This window comes from Heteronotia binoei, chromosome 3 (genome assembly GCF_032191835.1).
Source record: "Heteronotia binoei isolate CCM8104 ecotype False Entrance Well chromosome 3, APGP_CSIRO_Hbin_v1, whole genome shotgun sequence".
In the NCBI taxonomy this organism is placed as follows: Eukaryota; Metazoa; Chordata; class Lepidosauria; order Squamata; family Gekkonidae; genus Heteronotia; species Heteronotia binoei.
The window spans coordinates 47,939,198-47,966,470 of record NC_083225.1 but is presented as its reverse complement, the minus strand read 5'-3'; the positions used below and the strand labels follow the sequence as shown (position 1 = coordinate 47,966,470).

Sequence of the window (27,273 nt, the reverse complement as noted above, 5' to 3'; positions counted from 1 at the left end):
CCTATTTCTGCTCATGGAAGGTGAAAGGGGAGTTCCATATTTTTTATCCAGAACTTTAATTCTTCAGAAGTAATCCTTCAGATTTTTGACATCCTAAATAAAACACTGGGGATGGGTGGGTGGGATGAACAAGACTGGTATGAGTCTGCTATGATCAAAACCAGTATGAAGCAAAACAAGAGCCACAGATGGAGGACTGAAGTACAAGCTGGCTATAATGATTTTAAATTATTGGTGCAGCTTTTGTGCAATCACAGCATTTGTGTAATTATACACATCCCCCCCCCCCTCCAGTGAAGCACAGCTGAGTCTCCACTTGAAAAGAGAGAAATGCCATCTAGTGGTTATTTAACAAGAAGCAGTAGTTAGTCAGCTGTGCCTTCATAATTCAGCAGTGCTTCTGTTAGCCTGTTTCCTCACATTCTCCCCCCCCAAAAAAAGTCAGTATCTAAAATAGTTTCCTTCTATAAAATTATTAAGGATTCCTTGCTTCAACAGGAAAAAAACAACAACCTTAGGGTAGTAAAACACTTCCCAAACATTCACACACACTCTCCATTTCAGAGGTAGCAAAACGGTAGAACACTGGTTCATTTACTGTTGACAACGTCTTAAGAACCATCTTAGGATGAATTCTTAAATTCAGTATTTTCAATATACCCAGCAGCAGCCTACTTCACCCGTTTGATAGCCAGCTTGACTTCTTGATGTACAGACTCTAAGTAGAAATGTATTGGTCTACTGGGGAAAACAATCCTAATAGCATATAGTTCTACTTGGCGACTTACAATAAAATGGATATTAGAGTGTGTTTCTTGAAAGCAGATTTGCACAATGGAAACACCAGTTTGTTCTACAGAAAGAACAAAGAAAGGACAAAGACAAGTCAGAAACAGCACCTGATACTATGCTCTCTGATCAGTGCTAGTGACTGGAAATGTTCAACCATTGATTTCTGAAGTGGATAACTGACTGAAGCAACACACTTCAAACAATAAAGGACAAGGGATGACAGAAGCAATACACACACAGACGTTTTGACAGAATGGAGTGAAATTCTCGTTCTGTCGATTCTCACAGTGCCAGACTGTGTAGGTGAATCCATAGTTTCAGCAGTTTAAAACATTAAAAGGCCAATATTCCTGGGAGGGTTTATATTCAGCACTCTTAATCCAATCTGCCAGGTTATTACACCAGTCAGTAAAACCCAACAACATCTCAATCAATGCTATTAAATGGTTCTTTGCTAGGCTCAGGAGAGTGGGGAATAGCTGTAGTTCTTAAAGGCTTGAGTTGGTGATCTGTCACAGAGATGTTTCCAAACCTGAACCCCTTTGGTAGTACCTCACACCAGCATTGCAGCGTTTATTGGAATAGCTAAAGATAGATGGGAGTATTGAATAATCATTGTTTCTCCAATGCGTAAACATTGTTTTTTTAGAACGAGAACTAGACCTTCTTGCTTGGGAATTCTTGCAGTCACTGCTCCTGTATCTTGTACCCTTTAGAGAGGCAAGAGGTGTGAATTCTGAAAAATGGTTCTGACCGTAGCTTGTTGCATTCTGCCAAGAAAATAAATAACATATTAAGCATTTATTAACTAGAAGTTTTCATTACAGTATCTATTACTTCAGAGGGGCTTTACGGCAATGGATGTATACCAATAAAGGACAGATATCCCCTTTAAAATTAAAACATAATCTGAAGAGAGGAGCAATTTAAATTAATTTTAACAAACTTTTTACAGAAAAGGAATTGAATATTTTTAAAAACCATACATTGTAATGCTTTTGTGGTGTTTTTAAAAATGTGTGTTTGTCAAGAATGTGAAGTGTTAAGAGATGCTTATTATTCTGCACTTTGGATAACTGATAATATCTTCACTGTTGGATGACTCACATCCTTGACATTTTGTCAAGCCTATCCAAAGGGTGTAATCATGTAGATTATTTTAAATTTGAGAGATCACAGCTATATGTTCTCTAGTGTCCTCAACATGAATCAGAAAACTCTAAGCTGCTGATTTTCAGCAGGGACCATACAGCTCCCATGGGGCTGTGTGTGTGTGTGTGTGTGTGTGCAATTTACAAATCTTGGGTCAGCATTCAAAATTTGGAGGGTGAAACAGGAAAAGACTTCATGATTTTAGGCAGTCTTTTCTCACAATTTTCTGTCAGTCCAGCAAAGGATAATTGTTTTCTCCTGTTCATGCCACTCTAGGGGTGAAATCCCAGCTCCCTCCCACGGGCCCTTAAAAAAGTGACATATAACAAACTAGAATCAAACCTAAGGAAACTGCATGGTGCAGTACCTGCAAGTACTTGTGGGTCCCTTACTTCCTTGTATCTCCCCTCCCCACACTATTTCCTCTGTCCTCTTTTTGGCATCCTCCACATCCTCATCTTTTCTTGCTTCCTTCTCTTCTTCCCACCCACCCACTCACCAACCAACCTTTTATCTGCCATTATTTTGATTATTTATTTACGTCATTTATCCCCTGCCTTTCTCCACAATGGGAACCTAAAGCGGATTACATTCTTCTTCTCTCCTCCATTTTACTTTACAACAATCCTATGAAGTAAGTCAGGGGTATGGAACTCATTTGTTATGAGAGCCAGATCTGACATAAAAGAGACCTTGTTGGGCCAGGCCATGTGTGTTATAAAATGTAATGACAGGGAGCGGAGATGTAAATTTTTTAAAGGACACAAACACTATTAAAGTTTTTTTTTAAAAAAACAACCCTTAAAATTGTCGGAGCGGGAGTAGCAGAGTGAGGGAGATGACTTGCCCGTCACAGGGCTTCAGGAAAGAAAATCAGGCAGACACGTGCAACTAGTGCCAAAAGGTGTATTAACATATATACACAACAAGTGCTCCCTTGTGCAGTCTATACAATATCACCTCCACGGACAAAGTGCTTCGCCTAACCACCATCTCACAGGGAGAGACCTGTGTGATGCACACACAGATCATATATAGTCCAAGCAGCCAATCCTGGCCATGCTGACTCAGCAGATTGCATCACTTGGCTTCTGCCGGCTCAAGCCGGTCTGCTGATCAGGTCACTGTGACCTAGCCTGGCAGCTAGATCACCAGCTGTCATACTGTAGCTGTCAGACTGGGTTTATGTAGATTCTTGCTCCAACACACCTCCTAATCTATTTAAACCCAGTGCACCAAAACACTTTACACAGTTTACATACATGTCCACCAGCAACATTACAGTTCATATTTACGTAGCTCGGAACCCTTTCCGGAATTCGTTCAGGAACTCATCATGATTGTAAAACACATCATCGTGTTCCTGTTCAGCCAGCTCTTTCAGACGCTTGGCTTCAGCCTCCTTCTCCCTTGCCTCGCACTCTGCCACCCAGGCTTTCCATTTCTTAGCCTTTTCTTTTAACATTTCCTCAAATCCGGGTGGGTCTGGATTGACAGTCAGAGTGACATAGGGACACTTGTACCTAGCGGGACGTTGGCCTTTGGTGGACCTGGCAGACACCCGTGGCCCTGTGCTTGGACCAGCTTTGTCTTCTTCGGGTTGCTCTGTTCCCACCTCCTGGGCTGGTTGCTCTGCCCCTGTAATTGGGTGTTGAACCTCCTGACTCTCACACTTTACCTCCAGTTCCTGCATTTGAGGCTCTGCCTCCTGACTCTGCTCGTCAGGCTCTGTGCCAGCATTCGGCTCACCTTCTCCAGCCCCACTGGGTGCCACCTCCTGGGCTGGGCTTCTGGGCTGCGCTCCAACATTCTTATCAGTACTTGGCAGCATTCCCAGGTCTCTTTCCGTAGAGTGCAATCTTGCCCAGCTGGACTCACTAAATCCAGCGGACCTACTAAAGGTTAGCTTCGCCCGCTTATCACAAAAGCGATATGATTTGGTTTCTGGCTGGTAGCCCAGAAAGGTTAGGCTCACTGCCCGGTCACCTCCTTTCCTTCTATGTTTCAGAGGAATATTCACCCAGGCTTGGGTTCCAAATACCCTCAGAAAGCTCAAATCTGGGCAGTGGTTATATAGCCGCTTATAAGGCAAATCATTTACAGGCTTACACCAAACCCTATTATGTACGTATGCCGAGCAATGCATCGCTTCCGCCCAATAACGAATTGGCAGCTTTGCATCCTCGAGCATGCTGTGCATTAATGTTTGTAACACGGCGCCTGTTCGCTCGGATAGCCCATGTTCTTGGGGCGTTGCTGGGTTCGTCAGACGGTGGGCAATGCCCTTGTTCTCCAGCCAACGTTTCATCTGGTTAGATAAGAATTCCCCCCCTCTGTCGGTTTGTACAGCCAGGAGATTAACCCCTAATTGTCTCTCCACTGCTTTGACCCACTTGGTGAATGTCTTATACACCTCAGACTTATGCACCATGGTGAAAACCCACGCGTACCTCGTGTGGTCGTCGGTGGCCACCAAGCAGTATCTCCTCCCCGACAGACTCTTTGGCAATGGGCCAATAACGTCTAAATGGACTAGTTCCAGGGCTCGTGTGCTTTCCCTTGAGCTTTCTTTAGCAACAGCACACGCCTTGCTTTTGGTCTTCTTGCAGACCTGGCAATCCAAGTAACATTTGCAGGGATTTACTTTCAAACTAGGCACAAGCTCCAGGGTTTTCTTTAACGCCCTAAATCCGCAGTGCCCAAGTCTCCTATGGAGCAAATGTATACAATTATTGTGCACAGGCTCATTCGACACCTGAGCCACCTGGGCACAATCACTCTGGACCACATACAGTTTACCTTCCCTCTTTCCTGTCACAAGCAACTTTCCCCCACCTCCCAGGATTTTGCAGCAGGTTTTCTCAAATCTCACCTGGTATCCCTGGTCAAACAGTGTGCTAACACTCAACAGGTTAGACTGCAGTGAGGGTACATACAACACATTTTGCAACATACATTTCAGTGCAGGAAATTCCACATTGCCTGAGCAAACAGAATTGGCAGTGGTCCCATCAGCCAATCTCACATACTTATGCTCAGGACTGTCAATGTTTTTCAACAACTCCTTCTCGCAGCAGAGATGGCTCGTTGCCCCGGAGTCTAAAATCCAAGCAGACCCTGTGCTCTCTACTGCAGACGTGACCAGCCGGGTTGCTTCCTCACACGGGCTGGCGGTCCTCCGCTCTCGCCGCACACGCCCCCGCCTCTTCTCCCTCTCAGGGCAAGCTCGGAGCAGGTGCTGCGACGACCCGCATCCATAGCAGCGACGGACTGCAAACGCAGTCGGCTCCACTTCCTCCACCTTCGGACGCCTGCCAGCAGCAAAAGCTGGCTCATTCTTGGCTGTCTTACCGGACACACCGATAACAGCACGCTGCCCGGCCGACACCCCCGGACAGCTCACGGCCGCAATTCTCTCTTGGAAGTCAAGCAGGTGGGCACAGACGTATTCCATGGTCAGGGTCGCTACGTCCACCGTCTCCAGAGAAGTTATCAGGGGAGTGTACTCAGGTGGCAACGACGACAGCAAAATGTACACTCTGTCGTCTGGAGCTACAGTCTTGCCTCTTGCCTCCAGCTCAACGAAACAGTCCGTTAGCCGTTTGATGTGATCTTTCACACACCCTCCAGCCGGCATAACGGTGCGGAACATCCTCCTTGTCAAGGCCATGAGGGAACCAGCAGTGGTGCTAACATGCACCGCACTCAACGCGTCCCAGGCAGCCTTGGGAGTGTCCTTCCCTCGCACATAAACCAGCTGGTCATCTCCTATAGACAGCACTATGTTGGCCAGTGCCTTATCCGATAACACAGTCTCGGCAGGAGATAAGTCAGCAGGGGGGTTACTCACGAACAGCCATTGCCCTTCACGCTTGAGGTAGTGTTGCATTCTCAGGCTCCACACCGCGTAGTTGGCTGAGGTGAGCTTCTCAACGGCTACTCCAAGCTGTTGCTGAGCCATCGTGCCGACTCCTCCTCACAGCTGGCTGCCGACGTCCCTCTGGCTCTCAAACAGAGAACGGTGGTGCTTCTGTGTCCTTCACCGGCGTTCCTCGCCTCCGGCTCTTTCCAAACTCACAGTCAGCTCAACTCTCTCCTCCGCGCAGCGGAAGCGTGCTGGGCCCATAACCCTGTCGGAGCGGGAGTAGCAGAGTGAGGGAGATGACTTGCCCGTCACAGGGCTTCAGGAAAGAAAATCAGGCAGACACGTGCAACTAGTGCCAAAAGGTGTATTAACATATATACACAACAAGTGCTCCCTTGTGCAGTCTATACAATATCACCTCCACGGACAAAGTGCTTCGCCTAACCACCATCTCACAGGGAGAGACCTGTGTGATGCACACACAGATCATATATAGTCCAAGCAGCCAATCCTGGCCATGCTGACTCAGCAGATTGCATCACTTGGCTTCTGCCGGCTCAAGCCGGTCTGCTGATCAGGTCACTGTGACCTAGCCTGGCAGCTAGATCACCAGCTGTCATACTGTAGCTGTCAGACTGGGTTTATGTAGATTCTTGCTCCAACAAAAATAAAATATGTTTTAAAGATTAGCATTCTTGCAATATGTTGTTTATTTTACAGTTTCTGATAACGGACATCTCTCGCTCTGAATTATTGCCTCAAAATCTGGAGACAATGTCTGTGCTGTAGCAATCTTGAGTATGCTGTTAAGACGTTGTTCAGGTATGCATCTGTAAATCCCAGATAAATAAATAAATAAATAAATAAGTTGCAAACCTACTTTTGATTTACTGACATTAACTACAGAAATCTCATGGTTAATGCTTTGAGCCTTAAACCCAGGGGAAAACATGAAGTGGCTGGGCATTAAGAGCTTTTGTGTATGTTACTTCATGTGCTGCTCAGCCAAAGAAGAAAATAGAGGCTTTGCTCTGTAGCTTCTGTGCAATTGAGCACTTTAGACTCCATAGGATACTTTTATATAGAAAGTTTTTCAAGTAAACTTGTTTAAGATACTAACTGATTTGTTTTGGCTACACAGTTGCTTTAATGTTTTGTTTGGAATCTTCTACTGTGTTCTGCTTTATTTGTGTTTTGAACAGTGGCAAGCAGCCAGGCCTGCCAGTGATTGTTGGTAGGTTTGGCCCCAATGAGTTCTCCCTCCATGGCCAAAACAGGTCTTTTACTATGTCCCATCTTTTACTAGCAGAAAAAAAAGCCTGAAATCTGGCAATAGTGTTGTTGTTCCCTAGCAACCCCAACAAAGGTGAATGAGAGGGCATTAATTTCTTCAGGTTACAAGTGATACTAAAATTATTTTTTGGGAGGGTAAACCCCCAAACGTAATTTTTTTTTAAGATTTCAAATTTTTCTGTAAATCTATGGCTTTTTTCAGGTTTGTAGAAAGATCTGTCTTGTCTATTCATGGCTCTAGTCTCCAAATTTAATTATCTACAAATTCAGCCATGTTGAGAATTAGATAAATTGATTAATAAAGTTGCATGTTCTACAGTGTTGTTTTCATGCCCTTAACTTGTAACTCTGAATGCATTCAATGATCATACCACATACTTGAAGAGTAGTATTAGAGAAGCACCATTCGAGGCTGTATCTCCAGCTGTAAATGCAACAGAATGTGTGAATGGTATGTTGGAACACATTTTTCCAAACCTACATGAAGCAAGTTGATGTGTTCACTGCAAGTGAATGCAGTGACGCCTACTAGTATAGATAGTTTTAAAAGGGAATTAGATAGATTTATGGAGGACAGTAATGCCTACTAGTTAAGATTACAATAAGAAACCTCCACATACAGAGGCAGTAAACCATACCAAAGCTAGGAGGAAACATCACCCAAAGGGTGATTAACAAGTGGAATTCACTGCCACAGGAGGTGGCGGCGGCTACAAGTATAGCCAGCTTCAAGAGGGGGTTAGATAAAAATATGGAGCAGAGGTCCATCAGTGGCTATTAGCCACAGTGTGTATATATATGTGTGTATAAATTTTTGGCCACTGTGTGATACAGAGTGTTGGACTGGATGGGCCATTGGCCTGATCCAACATGGCTTCTCTTATGTTCTTATCAAAGAAGGTCTTGGCTACTATTCCCTATATGTTTGGTCCTCGAGGGTAACTGGATATCTACCGCACGAAAAATGATGCTGGACTTGATAGACCACTGGTATAATCCACCATGCTGCACCTTATGTGGAATACACTATTAACCTTGATCATTTGAGCTTTCGAATCATTTGGAAGAAAAAATGTCTACCTTTTTGACTGCTGCTTTACATTTAATTTTTAAAGATCAAATCTGTAAACGTATTTTCTTCTTCTTGTGATGTGCAAACAAGGGACTTGTGTACATTTACTGATGAGAGGCACAAAGGCTAAAGATGAGTGCACACTTCCATACCTGGGTTTTTTTTAGCATCATTTAAATTTCAAATTGGCCCTAACTATATCTTTCCTTAAAGTCTGTGTTTTCATCCTGCATAGGTGCTTAAGAAAACAAGTGATTTACCCTGAATATGTTAATTTTGCTTCAGTGTAGCACAGTGCAGTAAGGCAGGGCAATTAGAAGACAAGATCTGTGCCATTAATAACCTATGGAAATTATACCATAGAACTTTGAGAAGAAAAGGTACTTTGCGCTTATTTCAGTGTTAAAATCACCAATTCAATTCAATCACCAATTCAATTGCCCTGCAGGATATGGCAATGTGGTTGAGGAGGAGCGGGCTGAAATTGAACCCAGCGAAGACAGAAGTCCTTTGTCTGGGTCGGGGCGCCCGGGAAGGGGAAACACCTCTTCCGGTCTTCGACGGGGCGCCGCTGAAAGCGGCGCACCGGGTTAGGAGTCTGGGAGTTTTACTGGAGCCTTCATTATCAATGGAGGCCCAGATTGCAGCCACTGCCAAGTCAGCCTTCTTCCACCTGAGGCGGGCAAGGCAGTTGGCTCCCTTCCTAGAGCGCCAAGATCTGGCAACGGTACTTCACGCAACGGTCACCTCGAGACTGGATTACTGTAATGCCCTCTACATGGGGCTGCCTCTGTACCGAACCCGGAAGCTGCAGCTGGTGCAGAACGCAGCGGCCAGGCTACTGTTGGGGCTCCCTAAATGGGAGCACATACAGCCTGGGCTGCGCGAGCTGCACTGGCTGCCAGTTATATACCGGGTTCGTTACAAAGTGCTGGTCATTACCTTTAAAGCCCTATATGGTCGAGGACCTGTCTACCTCAGGGACCGTCTCTCCCTATATGAACCCCAGAGAGCACTGAGGTCAGCTGGAAAAAACTTGCTGACTATCCCCGGACCAAGAGAGGTGAAGTTGCAATGCACCCGCAATCGGGCCTTCTCCTCTGTGGCCCCGAGCTTATGGAACCAACTTCCAGAGGAAATGCGGGCCCTGCGGGATCTTGAACAATTCCGCAGGGCCTGCAAGACTTTCCTCTTCCGACTGGCTTTCGATGATGTAGAAAATTAAGTACTAATGATACCGCCATCATAATAAAGAACAAATAGCAATAGCATTAGCACTTTTATAACTGTAATTAATTTTAAATCTATTAGAATTTTAATGTTGAATGTAACCTTGTTTTTATACAATGGAATGTTACTGTTACTGTTAGCCGCCCTGAGCCTGCCCCGGCGGGGAGGGCGGGATATAAATAAAATTATCTAATCTAATCTAATCTAATATAAATTGTACAGGTTACTTCTCAAAAGTAGCTTATGCCTAGATGTGAGGCCTGCCACCAATTCTCATTTGAAGCTCAAGAACGGTGACCAATAGCAAACAGACATCCATATTGCATTAAGACAGCAACCATGCACATAAAACCTATAAAAATCAGCATCCAAATCCAAACAAAATCCATTGTTTATTAAATCAACCTTTCAAAACAATTATTAAGTTCTATCACACAACTTACCTGTATTTTGGAAAACACAGAATACAACTATAACATCAAAACCCTGGAAAATTATAAAACCCTGTAAAGCACAGCAAAAACTCTGGAGGAAAGTTTTCTTTGAAAGCATCACAGCACACCAATAGAAATTACCAAAATGGTAACACGTGCAGTACTGTTACCTATCAATGATTTAATTATGCCTCAGAAGCCGAAAGGGTTCCTTCAAGAAGTGGCCCATCGCTGTTCGCCAATGCATTTAGAGTTGTTTTATGTTTCATAATCTTCTGCAACGATGAGGAAAAATACTGAGACTAGAGCTTAATATGAACATCTCAAGGAATTAGTGAGGAAAATGTAAATGGTGACACTAGGATGGTTAAAACTATACCAAACTGTCAGTACTGACAATGAAAAGCTAACAGGTTTAAGGTACAATAAAGAAGACACTGTTATTTATAATTGCTGAGTACTAATAACTTTCTATTCTTTCAAAGCTTGACATTCACATCTGTAGCTGAAACTAGCCCATATTAGTCTCTTGTGGTATGCTGTCATCTACATAAGGCTGCAGTGCAGGGTTCTGAAAGAACTACTGAAAACTGATTGTTCCATTACAAATTAACCCCCACATTCTCTTTTTGTAAAGAACATGTGTTATCCTGAACTTTTCATAGTTCCAGTTCAGATGCTGAGGCCTACTTCTCCCCAATGCATCTTAGATATGGATCAAGATGGAACAAGAAAACTCTGGCCTACAGAGAATAAAGGCAGAAGATGAAAGTAAGCAAGGAAACAGAGAAGCTCAAAAAAGCATTCAGCAATGCCTTACCAGAAGATTACCTGATGACAATTAAGGACATCAAGTAATTTTAAATTTAAATTTATCTCTGTGTCATGACTGGCAAGAGTTTGGTAACATTTTGGATGAAGCCATCTAATCTTCATAAGAGTGCCTTTTTGTCTTTATACCAAAACTAACCCATCCAGCCTACCAAGTACTACCTTGATCAGTTTGCCCAAAGAATCTACCTCCTTTCTGTCCATCCTATCAGCAGCCAACTTGCCCCAAGTATGATACAATCTAGCCAATCTTTTTTTTTTTTTGCTGTTTCCAGGAAGGAACAAAACTTGTTTGCCCTATAACTGGATTTCATCCTTACTTAAAGTCTATGTGCTTTGGTCTGCCTCTCAGAGGCTACCCATGCACTGTGAGTTGCTCCAGCTGACCTGTTTGGCACATGATACATGGTTCTTTCTTTTGGCCTCACTAGCGACAGCGTGTGGATCTCTTTCATCAGTGCTGGATTCTCTCCTGGATTTCAAAATTAGAACATATCCTCTCTACTGCACTTTCATGTACCATCTTGCTCCTCACTACTCCCTATTCTTCCATCTGAGTAAACTCTACAGATGTGTATCTGATTCACATGCAGTAATACCTGTTGCAGGAAAAACTGCAGGATTGTTTCTGCCAGTCCATTGAAAGGGTAAATGAAGATCACTCATAAAATTAATATGCACTACACACAGAGAAATGGTTACACATACTACTCCGCCATGTGATTTAAATTCTGTTGTAACAAAATATTCTGAGGGGAAAAAAATCACCTCATTCTCAGAAGGAACCTGCCAGTTCCCTCAACCCTAAAATCCCTTTACAGTGCATTGGTTAATGAATTGAACTTAGCAATCATGAAAATTCCTTCCCAAAACAGTGATTTCTGATATCTATAAGAAAAGAGCAAAGAGGTCACATGGCTGAAATCAAACCAAGTGAAACAGTGACTTTCATTGTTTTCAGATATAGTGTTTGGCATTTCAAACTGAAAAATCAAAATCAGGAAAAGGATGTAAGTTTTGAAGTTGAACAACTGATACATTTATGCTATGAGTCTCACTGTTAGAAACAGGAATAATGATGTTAAGTTGAAATGAAGACATGTTAGTACAAATTTGTAATTAAAATGGATAATTATATATGATTAAAATTATATAATTATATATGGTTGGCATAAATGAGAAAGAGACTATAATGCATAAATTCCCTGCTAAAGATCAAAATGAGAAAAATTGATTAGCATCACCAAACATTCTTGAATCAGCAAAGGAAACAGGATATGGTTTGTGATTTACCAAAAGATACAGATTCCTCCAAAGCTTTTGCAGAATGAATGATTACTATAGTACAAAGAAAAGCAGTTTGCACACTTTTTAACCCTTCTGGAAACAGAGAATGAAACTCACTCTCCCCCACAAATGTCATGAGAATACACGTGCTTGCTCACCACACACAGAAATGACAGCTGAACTCACTCTCCCACCCCACCACCCCTAAATGCATACATATGGTAAGAAATGAATCAGGGAAAACATCCAATTTGAACTTTCAAAACTAAAAAAGAAAAGCTCAGGAATAATCTCTAATTAAAAAAATAGGCTGAAGTAATCTCAAACATCAGCTACATGTTGGTCAGCTTTACATCCTTCCCTGACCTATGTTTCCTAATTTCAAATTACTAAACCATTTAAAAATTAAAATTAAAAATAACAAATGCTATCTGTTACTATTTATATTTTATTCACTGAATATTGCCAAACAGAATTTCTTGAATCCTTTCAAAAACATCATATTGTATAGAGAAGTGCAATTCAAAGGGGGGTGGGGAGAAATCCTTCATATAAAAAACGAAGCAGCAGTGGCAAAAATTGTGTTGGCCCATATTAAAAGAAAATGCCATTAAGCACCAAGCTGGAAAAAGCAAAAATATGAATCACTGTGCTCAGGAACTTCCATCACATCTTTGTGTGGTGACCAATCTACTTAGGTGACTGCAATGCAAACACTGTGTGCATTCATCTATGAAAATCACCAGCACTTAAAGATAATGGACCTTCAGATGGAAATGCTCTGTTGTGAGAAAGATGATGCAAATAAAGACTCATAGGACGTAGGCACGCTTGGAAACAGAAAGAGGAAAGCCTGTAAACAGTTTAACTACAGACATGTTGAAAGGACAGCTGGGGACACCAAGTACCACAAACAGCTTGTGACCATGAATGCACTTCCTAAAGTCCTCTGAACAAGATGGCCAAGCATGCAGAAAGGCAGGGAAAAAAAATCACCTTTTGCTCCATTAGAAAGTTAGACTGCTTGAAGTCTGAGAAAGCATAAAGATGGTGGACTGCTCAACAGAAAGGCACTGATGTTTAGTCTGATCTCCCCAGAAGATTGAAGCAAGTACCCGTGAACATCATTTACAGTTTAAAGCAAGGTAGCAGTTATTTAGGAAAAGAAGGTTGAGAGAGAGGAACACAGAGGGAAGAGAAGAAACACAAGGGATAAAAAGGATTAAAAGCTAAAAGCTTTCTAGTGCATATAACTAAGTAACATTAGTAATGCTAAGCTTTGGAAATACACATTTAAGAAGGTTCTGAATTTATCTAAGGGACCATACTACTGAAAAATGCTACACTAGACGACTTTTCACAGCATTACTATTTTACCACATTGCTTTAGGTATCTTGCTAAAGTCACCAAGGGCAAAGAGTCAGATTATGGAGGCAATAACTAAATTATATTAGCAGCTGTCAAAATAACTCTCTGAACAGTGATGAAGGATTGTATTATTTAGTATCTACTTAGTGACTTGCTTTGAACTTCTGGTTCTTCTTACAGTCTGATCACATTTTACAAAGTAAACCAATCAGATTAATTCATGAAACTAGAATTATGCATAAAAGTGGTATTTTTTCTGTTATAATGGCCTAAAATTGATAAATCTCTCAGAAAGAAAGTGGGGACTGTCAAAGGCAAGGCACTCTGAGAAATCACAGACGTACCTGGTAAGTGCTACTAATTTTCATAGCTAATATTTCCAGTGCAAAAACACGCCTTTCAATGTCTGTTGCATGTTCCTCAAATCCCCCTCACTCTTCCATTTTAGCTACTTTTCACAGTTGATTTGCAGCCACAACCAGCTGCTTCTTAGGTAACTGTATTTTCCTCCCCCAAACATCATGTTTTCTTGCCAACCAGGTATCACACAGCCAGACTGATGACATCACATTCACCACACTATATAATCAATCAGATGTGGCTACGTGGAAACATAATCACAATTGCACTTTGTCCAGCTCCTATAATTATGGGACACCGCAGTCCACATCTATCACTGGTTCATACATTAATGTCTGGCCAAGCAAACAAGTACATGGGGAAACTCAGGAGAGGAAAAATACATATAAATAGCCTGCATTAAGTAATCTAATGGATGTAGTTTATGAAATCTTTAGAATGTAAACCTAAATGCACTTGACCTCAAGTCCTCTGAACAGAAAAGTCTGGTTGGCTTGTAATTCTTCTAAATAGAAGAAGAGATTGGATTTATACCCTGCCCTTCACTCGGCATCTTAGAACACCTCTTCCCACAACACATACTTTGTGTGTTAGGTGGGGCTGAGAGAGCTCTGAGAGAACTGCTCTGAGAGAACTATAACTGACTTAAGGTCACCTAGCAGGTGCATGTGAAGCAGTGGGGAATCAAACCTAGTTCTCCAGATTAGAGTCCTCCACTCTTAACCACTACACCAGACTGGCTTTCAGTGGGGCTCTTAATGAATTCCTATAAGCACATAAAACAAAATAAGGACACAGTATTGTTACCTGGATTCTTTCTGTTGCTGTGGGCCATAAATGCCTGCAAAGAACTTTCTTCAATACATCTGGAAGAAGGCTTACTGTTACGAGCATTATAATACCTAGCCACGCAGGACCACTAGACAGCATTTGAATGAACACGTAGTACATCCTCTGATAATTGAGAAAAGGCCTAATGGGTGAAAGGAAAAAAAAGAACTTTTGACATTGATGATTTCAGTGTGCGTAAGGTGCAAAGCATTATTTCACAGAATTTTCTCTTTGTATTCCAACATAAAAACCCCCGTGAATGTATGGATAGCACCTCTGTATCACCTTGTATGTCAAATTCATTAATTCGTATAATACAAGCAGAAAATGTGTTTCCCAATCAATTCAACCTACAATCTACAAAAAGGAAATAAATCAATTGTAGAATTTCATAGCTGGTCTTCCTAGAGGCCTGAAAGAATTCTAAGCAAGTCTCAGTTTATTAGAAAGGAAGACATTTTTCTTTTCTTTCCCCAAAACTAAGAATTAAAATTCATAGTGATTAATTCTAAGATGAAATTCACAGTGGTTATCTCCAAGCTGAACTGAAGCTTAACAAACAACAATGAAGTATGATCAGCAGACATGAATTGGGGGCTTTATATTGGCGAGCCATATAAAGCAAGAATTTGTTTTCTGAAATGAGTCAAATCTAGTCCAGTGTTGCATGCTCTGACTTGGTAGTGGCTCCTTTGGGTCTCAAGACCGCTCTTGCAAGGTGACAGGAGTCTAGAAATGGGGACTGACAGTGGGGTCCAGATTGCTTTACTCCATTCACAACAATTGGCAGGAATGAGATACTGCTGATCTCTACAGCACTGCCTTGCTGATGACCAAGAAAGTCTCCTAAAGCTTTCCAGCTCTACAGGATCAGATGACCTGAGAAACCAATAAGCTCTCATCTGGCCATACATAACTGCTGACTGCAGCTAGGCTCCTCATTCTGAGAAGTATGACATTCAATACAGGCTGAGCTATTCCAGTAGCCTGCCCGAGCCTCCTGGACCAGTGAACAGCCGAGCCTACCTTCCAGCTGCCACTCCTAGCTGGGCTAAGAACCATCTCCATGCAAAATTTGCTTTCTGCCCCACCAAAGCTGCCTTTCCCCCAAAATGTTCGCACGTTATGGGCCTATTATTTTCTGGTATGTCTTGAATCAGACCTCGCAGCATAAAAAAACTCAAAGCAGAACCACACATGGGTTGTGGAAATGCTGGCCCTACTAGCATATATTGCCTTATGAGAAACCATGAAATAGAAGCTGAGAAAGAGCTACACAGCAGGAGAACAAAAAGTCTGGCAAGAACTGAAGCTGAATCACAGTGACCTCATCTGTATGTCCTCCCTCAAGTACAGGACAAGGTACCTTTTCCAGTCTAATTTGGTTTCTCCCTGAAGTGGGTGAAATGTCACTTTTGACATAACCCTAGTAAATTTTACACCACAGAATTCTCAAAACAGTCACTTCAAACCACACTGATCTGGTTTTCAATTTAAAAGGGAAGATCAGATGTCTTATCACCTCTTACTGGCAGAAACTCTCCCAGACTACAGCTGTGGCTAGCCATGATGTAACCTCAAATACGTAACTTGTATAATTTTCCCTATAGGCAATACAGGTTCCATTTTTGTGACTAGCCATGATGTAACCTAAAGTGTAACTTCTCCTAGCTATAGAAATTTGCATTGTGTGAGATATAGAGAATCACAATTTCTTACCATATAATCCCTCCCCAGAGGAGGGAAAATACAACATAGAACAGTAGTGATCCCCAGATCACAAAGTGATTGATCCATGTCCAGTGATGTGTATCCAGTGCAAGCTGCATGAAAGAAATCCAAGATTTACTATAAATAGCAAGATTTAAGGCTGAATATGCTTAAGCATATATTTTTTAGATTAGTTTATACATTTCAGTTTGGAACTGCATATTTTTTTCCTATTCTTTGTATTTCTAAAAACAAACCAATCGTAATTTCATCTTTATACCAATAAAATATTTTTTTTAAAAAGACATCTAAGAGAAAAATATGAAAGTGCTGAAAGTTATGTGAAAGAGATGTGTAACCAGAAGGCAACTAATCAAACACCAAACCAAATACACCCTGTTCTTTATTACAGTTACTATACAGACTCTGAATTAAAAATCAACCACTTTTTAAAATAATTAGAAAAGGACTTTATTCTTTGATGTTCTGTTGCCTTGCTGTTGTACTCTGATAGGGTGAGTGAGTCAGCAGATAAGCTGTGACAGGAACACCAATCAACCAGCAGAATTGAAAGTTGTTGTAAGGCCCAACCCCTTCCTCCAGCCAAGACCCCCTTGGTTAGTGGGGTCTCCATCTTATTTTGGACTTTGTTGTTTTAAGAGGCACCCCCTTTAAGTGACAGAAATACCATTGTTCATTTAATAGGAACGAGAAGTCATATTGCTAGTTCTTTAATCAACAGCTCTTAAAAAGGTACATGACAAGTGATTGGCACAGAGAAATATTTTATCAAGGTTCTTTGTGAAGAAAGAATGACCGATTTCACATGAGGCTTGTTCCGGGTGGAGAGCCCTTTTGCTTCCAGGGCTTCTCTCCATTTTCACACAAGTTTCCATAGAGCTGTGAGTTGGTGCGGCACTCTTCTGCAGCGAGCAGGATCCTCTTCCAAGCGGTTTCTGCTTGCCGTGGGAGAATAGCATGCCAACTCACAGCTCTGGGGCAACTTGTGCGAAAACTGAGAGAAGAGCTGGGATCAACAGAGCTCTCCACTCGGAACAAGCCCTAGTGCGAAATCAGTCAATATCTTTGAGAAATAACATAATGGGAAGTGATACTAGCTGGGATTGTATAGATGCTAACTGCATAGATGATCTTACCTTCAGGGTAACTGTAAATACTAGTACAGTGAACACCAGTGTCCCAAATGTCCAGTTTCCAAACATCTATGAGGGAAAAATGACATACTCACTGAAGAAGGCCCAAGTAATGTGTTTTCATATAGCAAATTGAGTCCACACACTTAAAAGGTTTTAATGGGAGCATCAGCTACTGCTACTGGAAGAGTTGATATAAAGCTTGCAGGCCATCTTTCATAGAACATGAAGCCATGGTGTGCCCCTTCACACCCTCACTGCATTCAGAGTGCCCTTCAAAGGCACTTTGAAACTATCTGTTACATTTTGAATTCTTCCCTTCCTTTGAAGAGCTCAGAGAAGCACGCATGGTTTTCATCTCCTTCATTTATTCTGCGAAATAGGTTAGGCTAAAAGGGACTGACACAAGGGCACCCAATGAATTTCATGTTGAAGCAGGAAACTGAATCTAGGTCTTGCCAGCTGCAATCCAAGACCAAGACTCTAAAATCACTATGCCACTCTTTCAAAAGAAAAATCCTATAGACTTTGTTGAGATTGAGAATAAAGAAACAGAACAGATGCTATTTAGTCTATAAAACCTTTACTTTGCATTTGGCATCTGATACTCTCTGCCGATTCCAGGACTTCTTCATATTAATTGTAATGCAACTGGCCTGCTCTGGCCTGCAGGCTCCATTCCTATTGGGGATTCCCAACTCCCTGAAGGGGCTTTTCTTCTACTCTCAGGGTAGTCCGCCATCACTACCTGATCAATGGTGGGATTTCCAACTGGGAGGATCAGACTCCCAGCTTCCCTTCCAAGTTGAAAGGTCTTGCCTCAGTGTCTCCTGCTGCCCAGCACTGGGGACAGATTAATGCCTTGAGCAACCTTGCTAACTGCCTGCCTCCCTTCTTCAGGTTTGAGACAGTAGAGGTCTATGCAGTGCAGAGAATTGCTTCCAGCATCAAAAGTTATAAAGTATTCATTAAAAAGAAAATGTTTATAAGCATACTTTTAGCCCAGCAAGGGATACAAAAGAAATCGATGAAGCACAAATCCTCTGTCCTTTTCTCTATACATGCCCTATCAGCTTTTAAAATATAAAACAGGCTCTTTAGCTTTAAGAAACGTATTACCTTGAAGCTCCCTTCAGTTCTCCAGGTAAGCACATGGTCAAAATGGCTGCTTGCTTGCAGACCTCAGATCAGAGTTCCCCTTAGATGCATCATTCCAAAGAAAGGCAGTGCCTTCCTGTTGCAAGGGGATTTATCATCTCTTCCCTCCCACTTGACATGGTCAGCCCAGGTCAAGGAAGCTCTTTCTGTTGTCTCCAAAGGCTCTTTCCTCAAGCCTCTCTAGAAATTAACACCCCCAACTCTCTGCTCCCCGCCTGATTGGGAGGAGGGTGGGGGGGAGAAAAGGAAAGCTAGATCATCCTTTTTGTCTAGACCCATTAGCTTTTGTATGATATTACTAACTTTTGTAAGAAGATGGACTGAGGTATACTTCTGTTCTCTGTTAAAATGCAAAGTGGAGGCTTTGCTATTATTTTTAAAATGTAAAAATTATAAACTGACAAATGAACAAGGATGCAAGACTTATTTGCTTATCTATACTCCATCTTTCTACTGAATGGAAACCCAAATACATTTCTGGAAATTTCAGGTTACCAGTTCAGCAAAGATATACTGCTAAACAGTATCGGTACTGAAATTCAGTGACTACTGATTTAATTGATCTGGAAATTACAGGCTAGTGACTACTATGGACAGAGAAGTTCCCTTCCCCTCAATAAAAGAACATCTGCTTATTTTCATGTCTTTATAAAGTTGTGAGAGTTGGGACTGTGTGACAATGAATAATAATAATAAGAGTTATCAAGCACTTTCTAATATCTAAATCAGAAGAAACTGTATTTTCTAAAGATATAAAAGGTTACAAAAGGTATAAGTATACTACTATTTGTGTAATTGTAACATTTCTGACAAACGGGCTTGCATAATACCTTTAATAATGCAAATGGATAATTGAGACTCCATTAAGCCAAATTTCCTTCATAAATTTCACTTCTATGTGGAATATAGTACTTGGTGGAATCAGAGGATTAGTATTTAACTGGCTTGTCCTCTGTCAATTTGCAGGTATTATACAAATCTTAAATTAATATGGGTTAATGTCTAACACACCTTTTAAGAGCAATTTTCTATATTGGGTAATGAAAGATCCACTCACCCCACACTTCTCAAGGTCATTTAATTATTTGATTCTGGCACGGTGGCACTATCTTTAAAGTTAACTCAAAATGAGGGAATAAAAATATCAGCCTGCCTTACAGAGTTTCTGCAGAATCTGTAACGTCACTTGATATAGCAAGTTCCTGGTACAGACAATTATAGTCAGAAGTGAAGCTGTCTTAAATCCTGAGGTTCTGCCTACTCTTTCTTTATGCCCTGACAATCCTAGACTTTTTGATGGGAAAAGAGCAGAGCAGGCATGGAAGACTCTGAGAGAAATGCTGCCAGATTGAACTGTACTACTTGACATCTCTAGGACAAGAAAAGGAGAGAACAATAGGGGAAAAAGATAATGTCTCTGCAATGTCATTCTTTCATAAGGATGTTAGGGCTCTGGTCACAGTCAAATGTATGATGTCAATGGGTAGAGAAATATATCTCTGAGGGAGACCAAACCCATACCATTCTGAGCTCCTTGAAGGAAGGTAAAGATACCATTTTAAATTAGTTTATAAAAGCTGTAAAATATTTTTGAGGACTGAAGCAAAATTCTGCAGCTTTACAATACGTTACTTCCAAACATATGCCCACCAAATGGCTTGCCATAAAAATTAATTATTCATATCTGATGTGTGTTAAAATGAAAATCAGTTTGCTTTCTGAAACTCATTGCTGCTAACCAAAATTATGCCACCATAGATAACGAATAGCTTCTGAAACATCTAAAAAGACACTTCAAAATGTTGTGGGCACGCTACTATAAATACATCCAATGTCAGAATCACATTATCTGTAATACAATTTATAAACAACAACTGCAAGCTTTAGTCAAATAATAATGCTATTCTATGTGCACCTCACAATTTAGCTCCCAGTCGATTTGTGATAATCCAATTGATAGCTGATTTAAAAAAAAACACTTGGACAAATTATTCTTAAGGGTCTGTTACTATGAAAGGCAAAAACCATACACAAGTTCTTCTTCCTGAACTATAATGTGATTTTAAAAAAAAGAAATGTAAGGACTGTCTTACTACTGTCTTCTGTTGCAAGGCCTCTAAGGCTTTTCTTCTAACATTAATAACTAAATAATACCAATAGAATTTGAATTTATCATTAAAGCCTTTTTAGATCTGAGGTGTTACTCAAACAGGGAACAGTTAATTATGCTATAATCCCATATTTGATTAACAAAAATTTTTCACAATAGTCATTACTTGTAGCAATGCTTAGGAGTTTTGGTTTATCAAATTATGTGTCATTGAAGGCAAATAGTTCCATTCCCACAGGATCCTCAAACAGCAACCTTCATGGAGCTGTTGTAGTTTGTTTAATTTTAACTGACAAACTAATCTCTTATTCTCTTATTCAGGGAAATAAGACAGTTCACTATTAAAAAGCTTTAAGAAGCTGATAGTTCTTTTATAAATGATAACAGCAGAACAACACAACTTTGAAATTAAGCATAACCTTTAAATAGGCAAGTGTATTTCAGGACAGAGCATCTAAAAAGCTGGAATCCTGGCTGCTAATCATATCACTGCAAACAAACTAGCCCCTGCATAGGTGCTGATTATTTTGTTTTCCTGCAGATTCTCTCCTCATGAGATTTGCTATCAGGAGAATTGCTGCTACAATCGTCCATTACAATAGCACAACAGATGATTAGTGAGGGGCTGTATAGCAAGCCAATATTATTATTTAGCAAGTATATTTTATTCAACCCCCCTCCCCCGTCTTCACAATAGAAAGGTTTAGGCCATTTTTCTTAGGTGCCATAAGAAAGGGAGTCCATCTCCTAAGGAAAATAACAGAACAAAATGTAGCAGTCTAAGAGATGGTACTGGGTTTTCCTTCCAGCTAGGACAAGTTTAGAGAGAATCTAACCTACTAAAAATGAAGGTAACAAACATAATTATGAATTCAATGTTCCCAGCACAATAAATTCATCATTATTTTTTCTTAGAAGATGCCATCTCCTTATTCCACTTTGTGACTCAGGTATTGTAACTGCACACTTAGAAAGGTGTGCCTAATGCTATACTACGTCTTGTTCTCTTGGTTAGTAATAAACTAGAAGGAAAATTGAACCAAGGCATATAATACTGAGTTGGTGTTATCTCATATATTAGGCATGACATCCAAAAGTACATGTCTTCAGAAGCTAGCCATCATTTATTTAGATCATGGATTGCAAATATTTTATTTCTGCTCATGCATTTTTAGTACACTTCTTTCAAGTGTTCCACATTCTTGTTTTATGAATGTTGTCTTATAAATAGATTTAGTCATTTTAATTTCCTCCTTTAACTACCTCTGTCCTCTGGATTCCTTTCCAAAACTGACCACTTAAGTAGCACATTTGGTCTCTTATTAAATATTAGATTAAAATGCAACAGTGAATTATTTTAATTTGAGCAAGACAATATAAACTAAAATCGTACAGTTAATTAAATAAGAAGAAAAAACTAACTGAAAAGTAGCAAGTATAACATACACATATTTTTAAATAATCCACATTGCTGCTTTGAAACAGCAAACTAAGAGAGGTCACAGCCATTATTTCAGCACAGCAGGACAGAAAAAAACACTTCCCAGAAACCTGAATCTGATCTGTTCTGCAATTCAATAGGAAAAGTGGAAAACACACATCATGACAAAACCACAGTAGTCTTACCATGTGAGTGTTGGCTGTCATTAGCTGAGGATAGGAAGAGAAGCAAGTAGCAAAAAAGGAAAAAAAGCAAGACACAAATAAAATAGACCACATAAATGTTAACATGCAAATAAAAAGCAGAAGGACCTTAAAATTATATGTGGTGGATTGGATACAAGGTTTTAGAGAATATCTGCATAAGAGATTTTTCAGTGTCTGCTTTCCCACAGCCTTCCAAACCAGCTGCTGAGAGTCAGAGACCCTCCAGAACAGTATGGCATTGGAGCACATGGGGGCTCCAGCAGGAGGAAAAGTCTTTGAAATCATCCCAACAATCTGTGGGGAGCAGAAGCCTTGGTTCTAATCCAGTGCCATTCAATAACAAATAGAACCACTCTGAATGGATTATGTACTCTGTCCAAATTAACAATGATGCTTATTGCTATATTTGAGTGCCTGTTTCTTTAAAAGGAAGTTATGAATAAGTCAAACAATTGAAAAAACAAAGTATGCATTTACTGGCAAAGTGAGCCACATTAAAAATATATAGTACCTATTAGACATGGGTTTTTCCTAAATGGTATTGCCTCTGCTTGCTAAACCCTCATCCACAAACATCTAAGCTTTGCCACTCCCTCCCGGGCCCTACAAAAATACCAGCATTTTCTGTTTACAAATAATGATGTGAGCTTGAAATAAATTATGAAACAATGGATTACACTGAATGAAGGCAAAGATTGACGGAAGTTTAATATTAGGATTTTTTCACTGGATTTTTTTCCAGGGCAGCTTTAAACCTGCTGGATACTAACCTGTCCATTGGTGGTCACGGTTGTGTTGTCAAACAAGAAATAGGCACCAAAGAAAAAGACCACAGCATCAAATACTCCCAAGAATGTCCAGTAAATAAATACACGCCAGCGCAGCAGGGCATTCTTGGCAACATCCCTGGAGAGTGACACAGATAATAATTCTGACATGTTTACCATGCTTAAACAAAGGAATGAGAAACTGTTTTCTTGAGTAATGGAAAGGTCCTATGTTTTTATCCAGAATATGTATTTTTAAAATTTTTATGTGGCTGTGTGTTTGTGCGCGTGCACACCTGGAAGTCATGGCATCCTCTGGTGACTGACCCCTACTGGGAGCATGGATGATATTTAGAGAGATGGCTGAATAAAGCCTGCCCCTGCCGCCAGGCTCTGGTATTCCAAGGAGGTCTCCCATCCAAGTATTTTCCAAAGTTGACCCTACTTAGCTTCCACGATCTGGCTTGCCTGACCTATTAATGTCAGGGCCAGAATGTGTATTTTTGTATTCCTTCCTTGATGTCCAGTTCTGTATGCATACAGTACACTTACTCTATTGTGCCAGGTGTTATACCAACTAAGGCACAATGTATCCTTTACAAGCATTCTTTACAACACCTCTCCCACCTTCTGGGACTCAGATCTCTATTTCTGCTCTTTGAAAGCTCATAACCTGGAACTCTTGTTGGTCTCTAAGGTGCTGCTGCCCAGAAGATGGCAAAAAACCTCCAGGATCCCTTGCAAAATTGGAGAAAAACTGCTGACTGACCCCAAAGTGGCAATCAGTATTTCCCTGGGCATGGAAAAAAGGGCCATGAGAACTAAACACTGATGTAACCATTGCTGCCCTCCTTCTCATGATCTACCTAATTCACAGAATCAGCATTGCTGTTGAATGGCCATCTAGCCTCTGTTTAAACAGAGCCCACCACCTCCCGAGGAAGCCTATTCCACTGAGAAACCGCTCTATCAGGAAGTTCTTCCTAATTTTTAGTCAGAAACTTTTTTTGATTTAATTTCAACCCGCTGGTTCTGGTCTGACCTTCTAGGGCAAACAGAAAACAATTCTGCACCATCCTCTATATGACAATCCTTCAAGCTCTTCATAAGGTGCAATAACTTCTATAAAATACTAAATTCTATAAACAGAATATTATATATATCAATCCTATTAAGATAATTTACCACCAGTGATCTAGTTGGCTTCAGAGAAAGTGATTCTGGATTACATTTTAAGAACATTATTAGAATGTTTTATTTAGTCACAAGAAAGCTGAGCTCAATTTATTTTTCATAAGCCCTGAGAAATGCAATAGTTCAGTATGCTAACACAAGCATTTGGGACATTCTAATACCAGTCAAATGGAAAACACAGTAGCAAAACAGAAAAAGAAATAAATGGGAGCAGATTACCAACTTCTATTTACTGATATAAATACATTAGACAAACCTCACTTTTGAGCCTCTCTCTTACAAATGGCATTTAATGTGGAATGGAATTTTAAAAACATTTTTAAAAACCAAATACATGTTCATCAGGGTAAGTATTGCACTAAAATTGTGGGAAACCTTTTGTTTAACAAAGGGCTATGATGGAATGACTTCTATTGTTTCATCCATATGCAAATGAATGCAGCATAAACAAGGATTCTTTGTTGGTTATATTTCCAAGAACTATGCGGCTAGGACTCATTTTGACTACTAAAAGGATGCAATGATCATGTTTTGTATGCAACTACTCTCATAATCAAGACATCCTCATAATCACTAATTTGCATGTCCTCTCATTATCTGAAGTACTGTGCACACCAGAGCCTTCTCTGTGATGAGATTCAGATGATGGAAACCCTCCCCCTGCAAGGTTCCCTTTACTTTTTGTCCAGTGATTGTTAGGTGTCAACTTTCAGTTTTGTGGGAACAGAACATCTTCAAATCTGATGGTGCTATTGTTTTTCCAGTTCTCTATTATGTTTGTTGCTTATTTTAATCTGATATGGTGCACATTTTTATACTTAGAAACACACATGCATTTGATAGCTATCTTGTAGGTTCCACTAGCTTGTCTCAAGCAACCATCCAAACGTTTTAATTAACTCTACCTGTACAGTGAAGGGTCTCTCTTGAGTGTTTCTGAACTGACATGCTGTTCCATTAGACTGTACAACAGGATAGGAAGGGAAGTGAAGCTGATATTGTACAGGGTAAGATACGCAGTATCATACAAAGGCTGTAGGATGGAAAATGGACCATATTAACCAAACATAATGTAATTCTAAAATACTGTAGTGGTAAAGATTTAAAAAGAGAAAGTGATGACGCAATGTTGGAAGATCTTCCAAAACCATTACCAATATCAAACTCCTAATTCTCCAAATTCACTATGCTCCTGCCTTTAATGATTTAACCCTAAACTAAACAGAATTCCTGGTTGTCAAACATCTGATTAGCAAATTGGAATAAATTAGTACCTCGCAGGCCTCAGATTCAGTGGGAGCTCACAGAAGCACAGCTCCTGAACCTTTCTAAGAGTTCCACCTCCTCCTGAGTTCCACCTCCTTGTACATTGAATAGTACTGCAGCTGCATAATAATCCCTGGATGAGCTTCACCACCTATTTTTCTACAAAATGACCCTTGGTACCTTGTATATTTGAAATGAGCACTAGCCAACCAAATGTATAGTAATTCCATGTACTATCTAATTTAGGGAGTAATAGAAGATATGGTTTCTAATGTTCTGCTGTTCTCTATCCTAAGGAATCTCAAAGGGACTTAACATTTTCTTTTCCTCTCCTCACAAGAGTCACCTTATGAGACAGGTGGGGCTAAGAGTTCTGAGAGAACTGTAACTGGCTCAAGGTCATCCAGCAGCCTTCATGTGGAGCAATTGGAAATCAAGCCCAGTTCTCCAAATTGGAGGCTGCCACTCTTAACTAGGGCTGGACATAAATTTATTTACAAACTGAATTTCATCATGAACCAGGCCCGGTTTGTGGTTTGCAAGTCTCAGTTTGTGCAATTGCATTGTTTGCAAACCACCCACAATCTGTCGTGTTTTTTACAGAGGTTCATAGGAGCAGTTCATATGGCAGACATGCTGGCACCAACATGGCTTGCAAAAGTGAAGTCCAAACAACAAACAAACCCACTTCTGGATTTATTTGCTACTGGGACTTCACTCATTCACAGAGCAGCTAGCAAGAGCCATTTAATAGGAAAGTTTCCAAGATCTTGTTGTGGAAACAGCTTGGAGACCCAAGAGGTAGCTATCTGAAAGGAGAAGGAGGGTATTGAAGACCCTGAAAAGGAGATGGAGAGGTGGTGGCAAGGAAAAAGAGGCTTTGTGAGGTGCCGCCAAGAGTTTGCATTGGAAATTGCAGAGAGAAGGTGAATGGTGGATCATTTTTTCAGGCATTTGGATGCTCTGAAGTGGGAACTGAGGGCAGTAGAGGTAGAGTAGGCTAGGGAGGAAATGGAAGGTGGCCAGGAGACCAGCAGACAGGTGCCAACAGCTCAGGACGCCCATAAGTTATGGGCCACAAGGAAAAAGGGAAGGAGCACACCTTTTCATGGAAGCGGGGGTAGGTGGGGAGAACCAACCCATGGAGTCAGTAGAAGGAACCCACTCAAGTGGGTGAGCTAAAGCATTCTGTCTGGCAGCAGCAGGCCACAGTTCAAAAGGGGAAAGAGAGTCCCAATTGTGGTTGGGGGTTGGAATCCTAAGGGCCCAGCCAATGGGACAAATAGAAGGAAGCCAGGAGAAGGAGTCCACTCAAGGGGATACACCCCAGGCATTGTGTTTGGTGGCAGGAGGCACACAAGTGGAAAAGGGAGGAACTGGGAAAAGGGGAAAGAGAGCTCCCAACTGGGTTGGGAAGTTGTTCCCAGCAGAAAGGAGGAAGATCCAGAAATCTCATGAACCCAAATTGGTTCACAAAGTGTGTGTGGGGTTTGTCCTGGTTTGTGGGACCTCATGAACCATGAACCAGGACAAACCTACATTTCCCCCATTTTTAACAACTATAACATGCTGGATGTCAAGGGTTGGGTCTCTTAACCACTGTACTACGCTGGCACTCATAATACGCAAGCAGATGTTTCACTTTCCTATTACAATCACTGGGACATTAAAGAGCTAATATTGCAATCAGGAGTGGGGGGTGAACAACCTCCCAAGTTATATTGTGTAGCAATTGCTTTTATTACTTGATA

The 27,273-nt window shown here is 40.9% G+C and overlaps 1 protein-coding gene across 11 annotated transcripts in view; it reads right to left on the bottom strand.

The window, feature by feature from the left end:
* ATP11A (ATPase phospholipid transporting 11A) overlaps positions 1-27,273 on the bottom strand; it is a 274,169-nt gene that overhangs the window by 112,081 nt on the left and 134,815 nt on the right. For 2 of the 11 annotated variants that reach the window (XM_060233724.1, XM_060233733.1), the window contains 7 exons: positions 25,162-25,289; positions 23,066-23,201; positions 22,275-22,298; positions 17,384-17,449; positions 16,236-16,339; positions 14,493-14,658; positions 510-1,562 (listed from right to left, as the gene is read on the bottom strand). In XM_060233724.1, the coding sequence (XP_060089707.1) occupies positions 1,305-1,562; positions 14,493-14,658; positions 16,236-16,339; positions 17,384-17,449; positions 22,275-22,298; positions 23,066-23,201; positions 25,162-25,289 (882 nt within the window). In that variant the 3' untranslated portion in view covers positions 510-1,304. Of the gene's footprint in view, positions 1-509; positions 1,563-10,008; positions 10,114-12,952; positions 13,042-14,492; positions 14,659-16,235; positions 16,340-17,383; positions 17,450-22,274; positions 22,299-23,065; positions 23,202-25,161; positions 25,290-27,273 lie in introns of those variants that run through there. The other 9 variants (XM_060233726.1, XM_060233727.1, XM_060233729.1 and 6 more) reach the window with 9 other exon arrangements.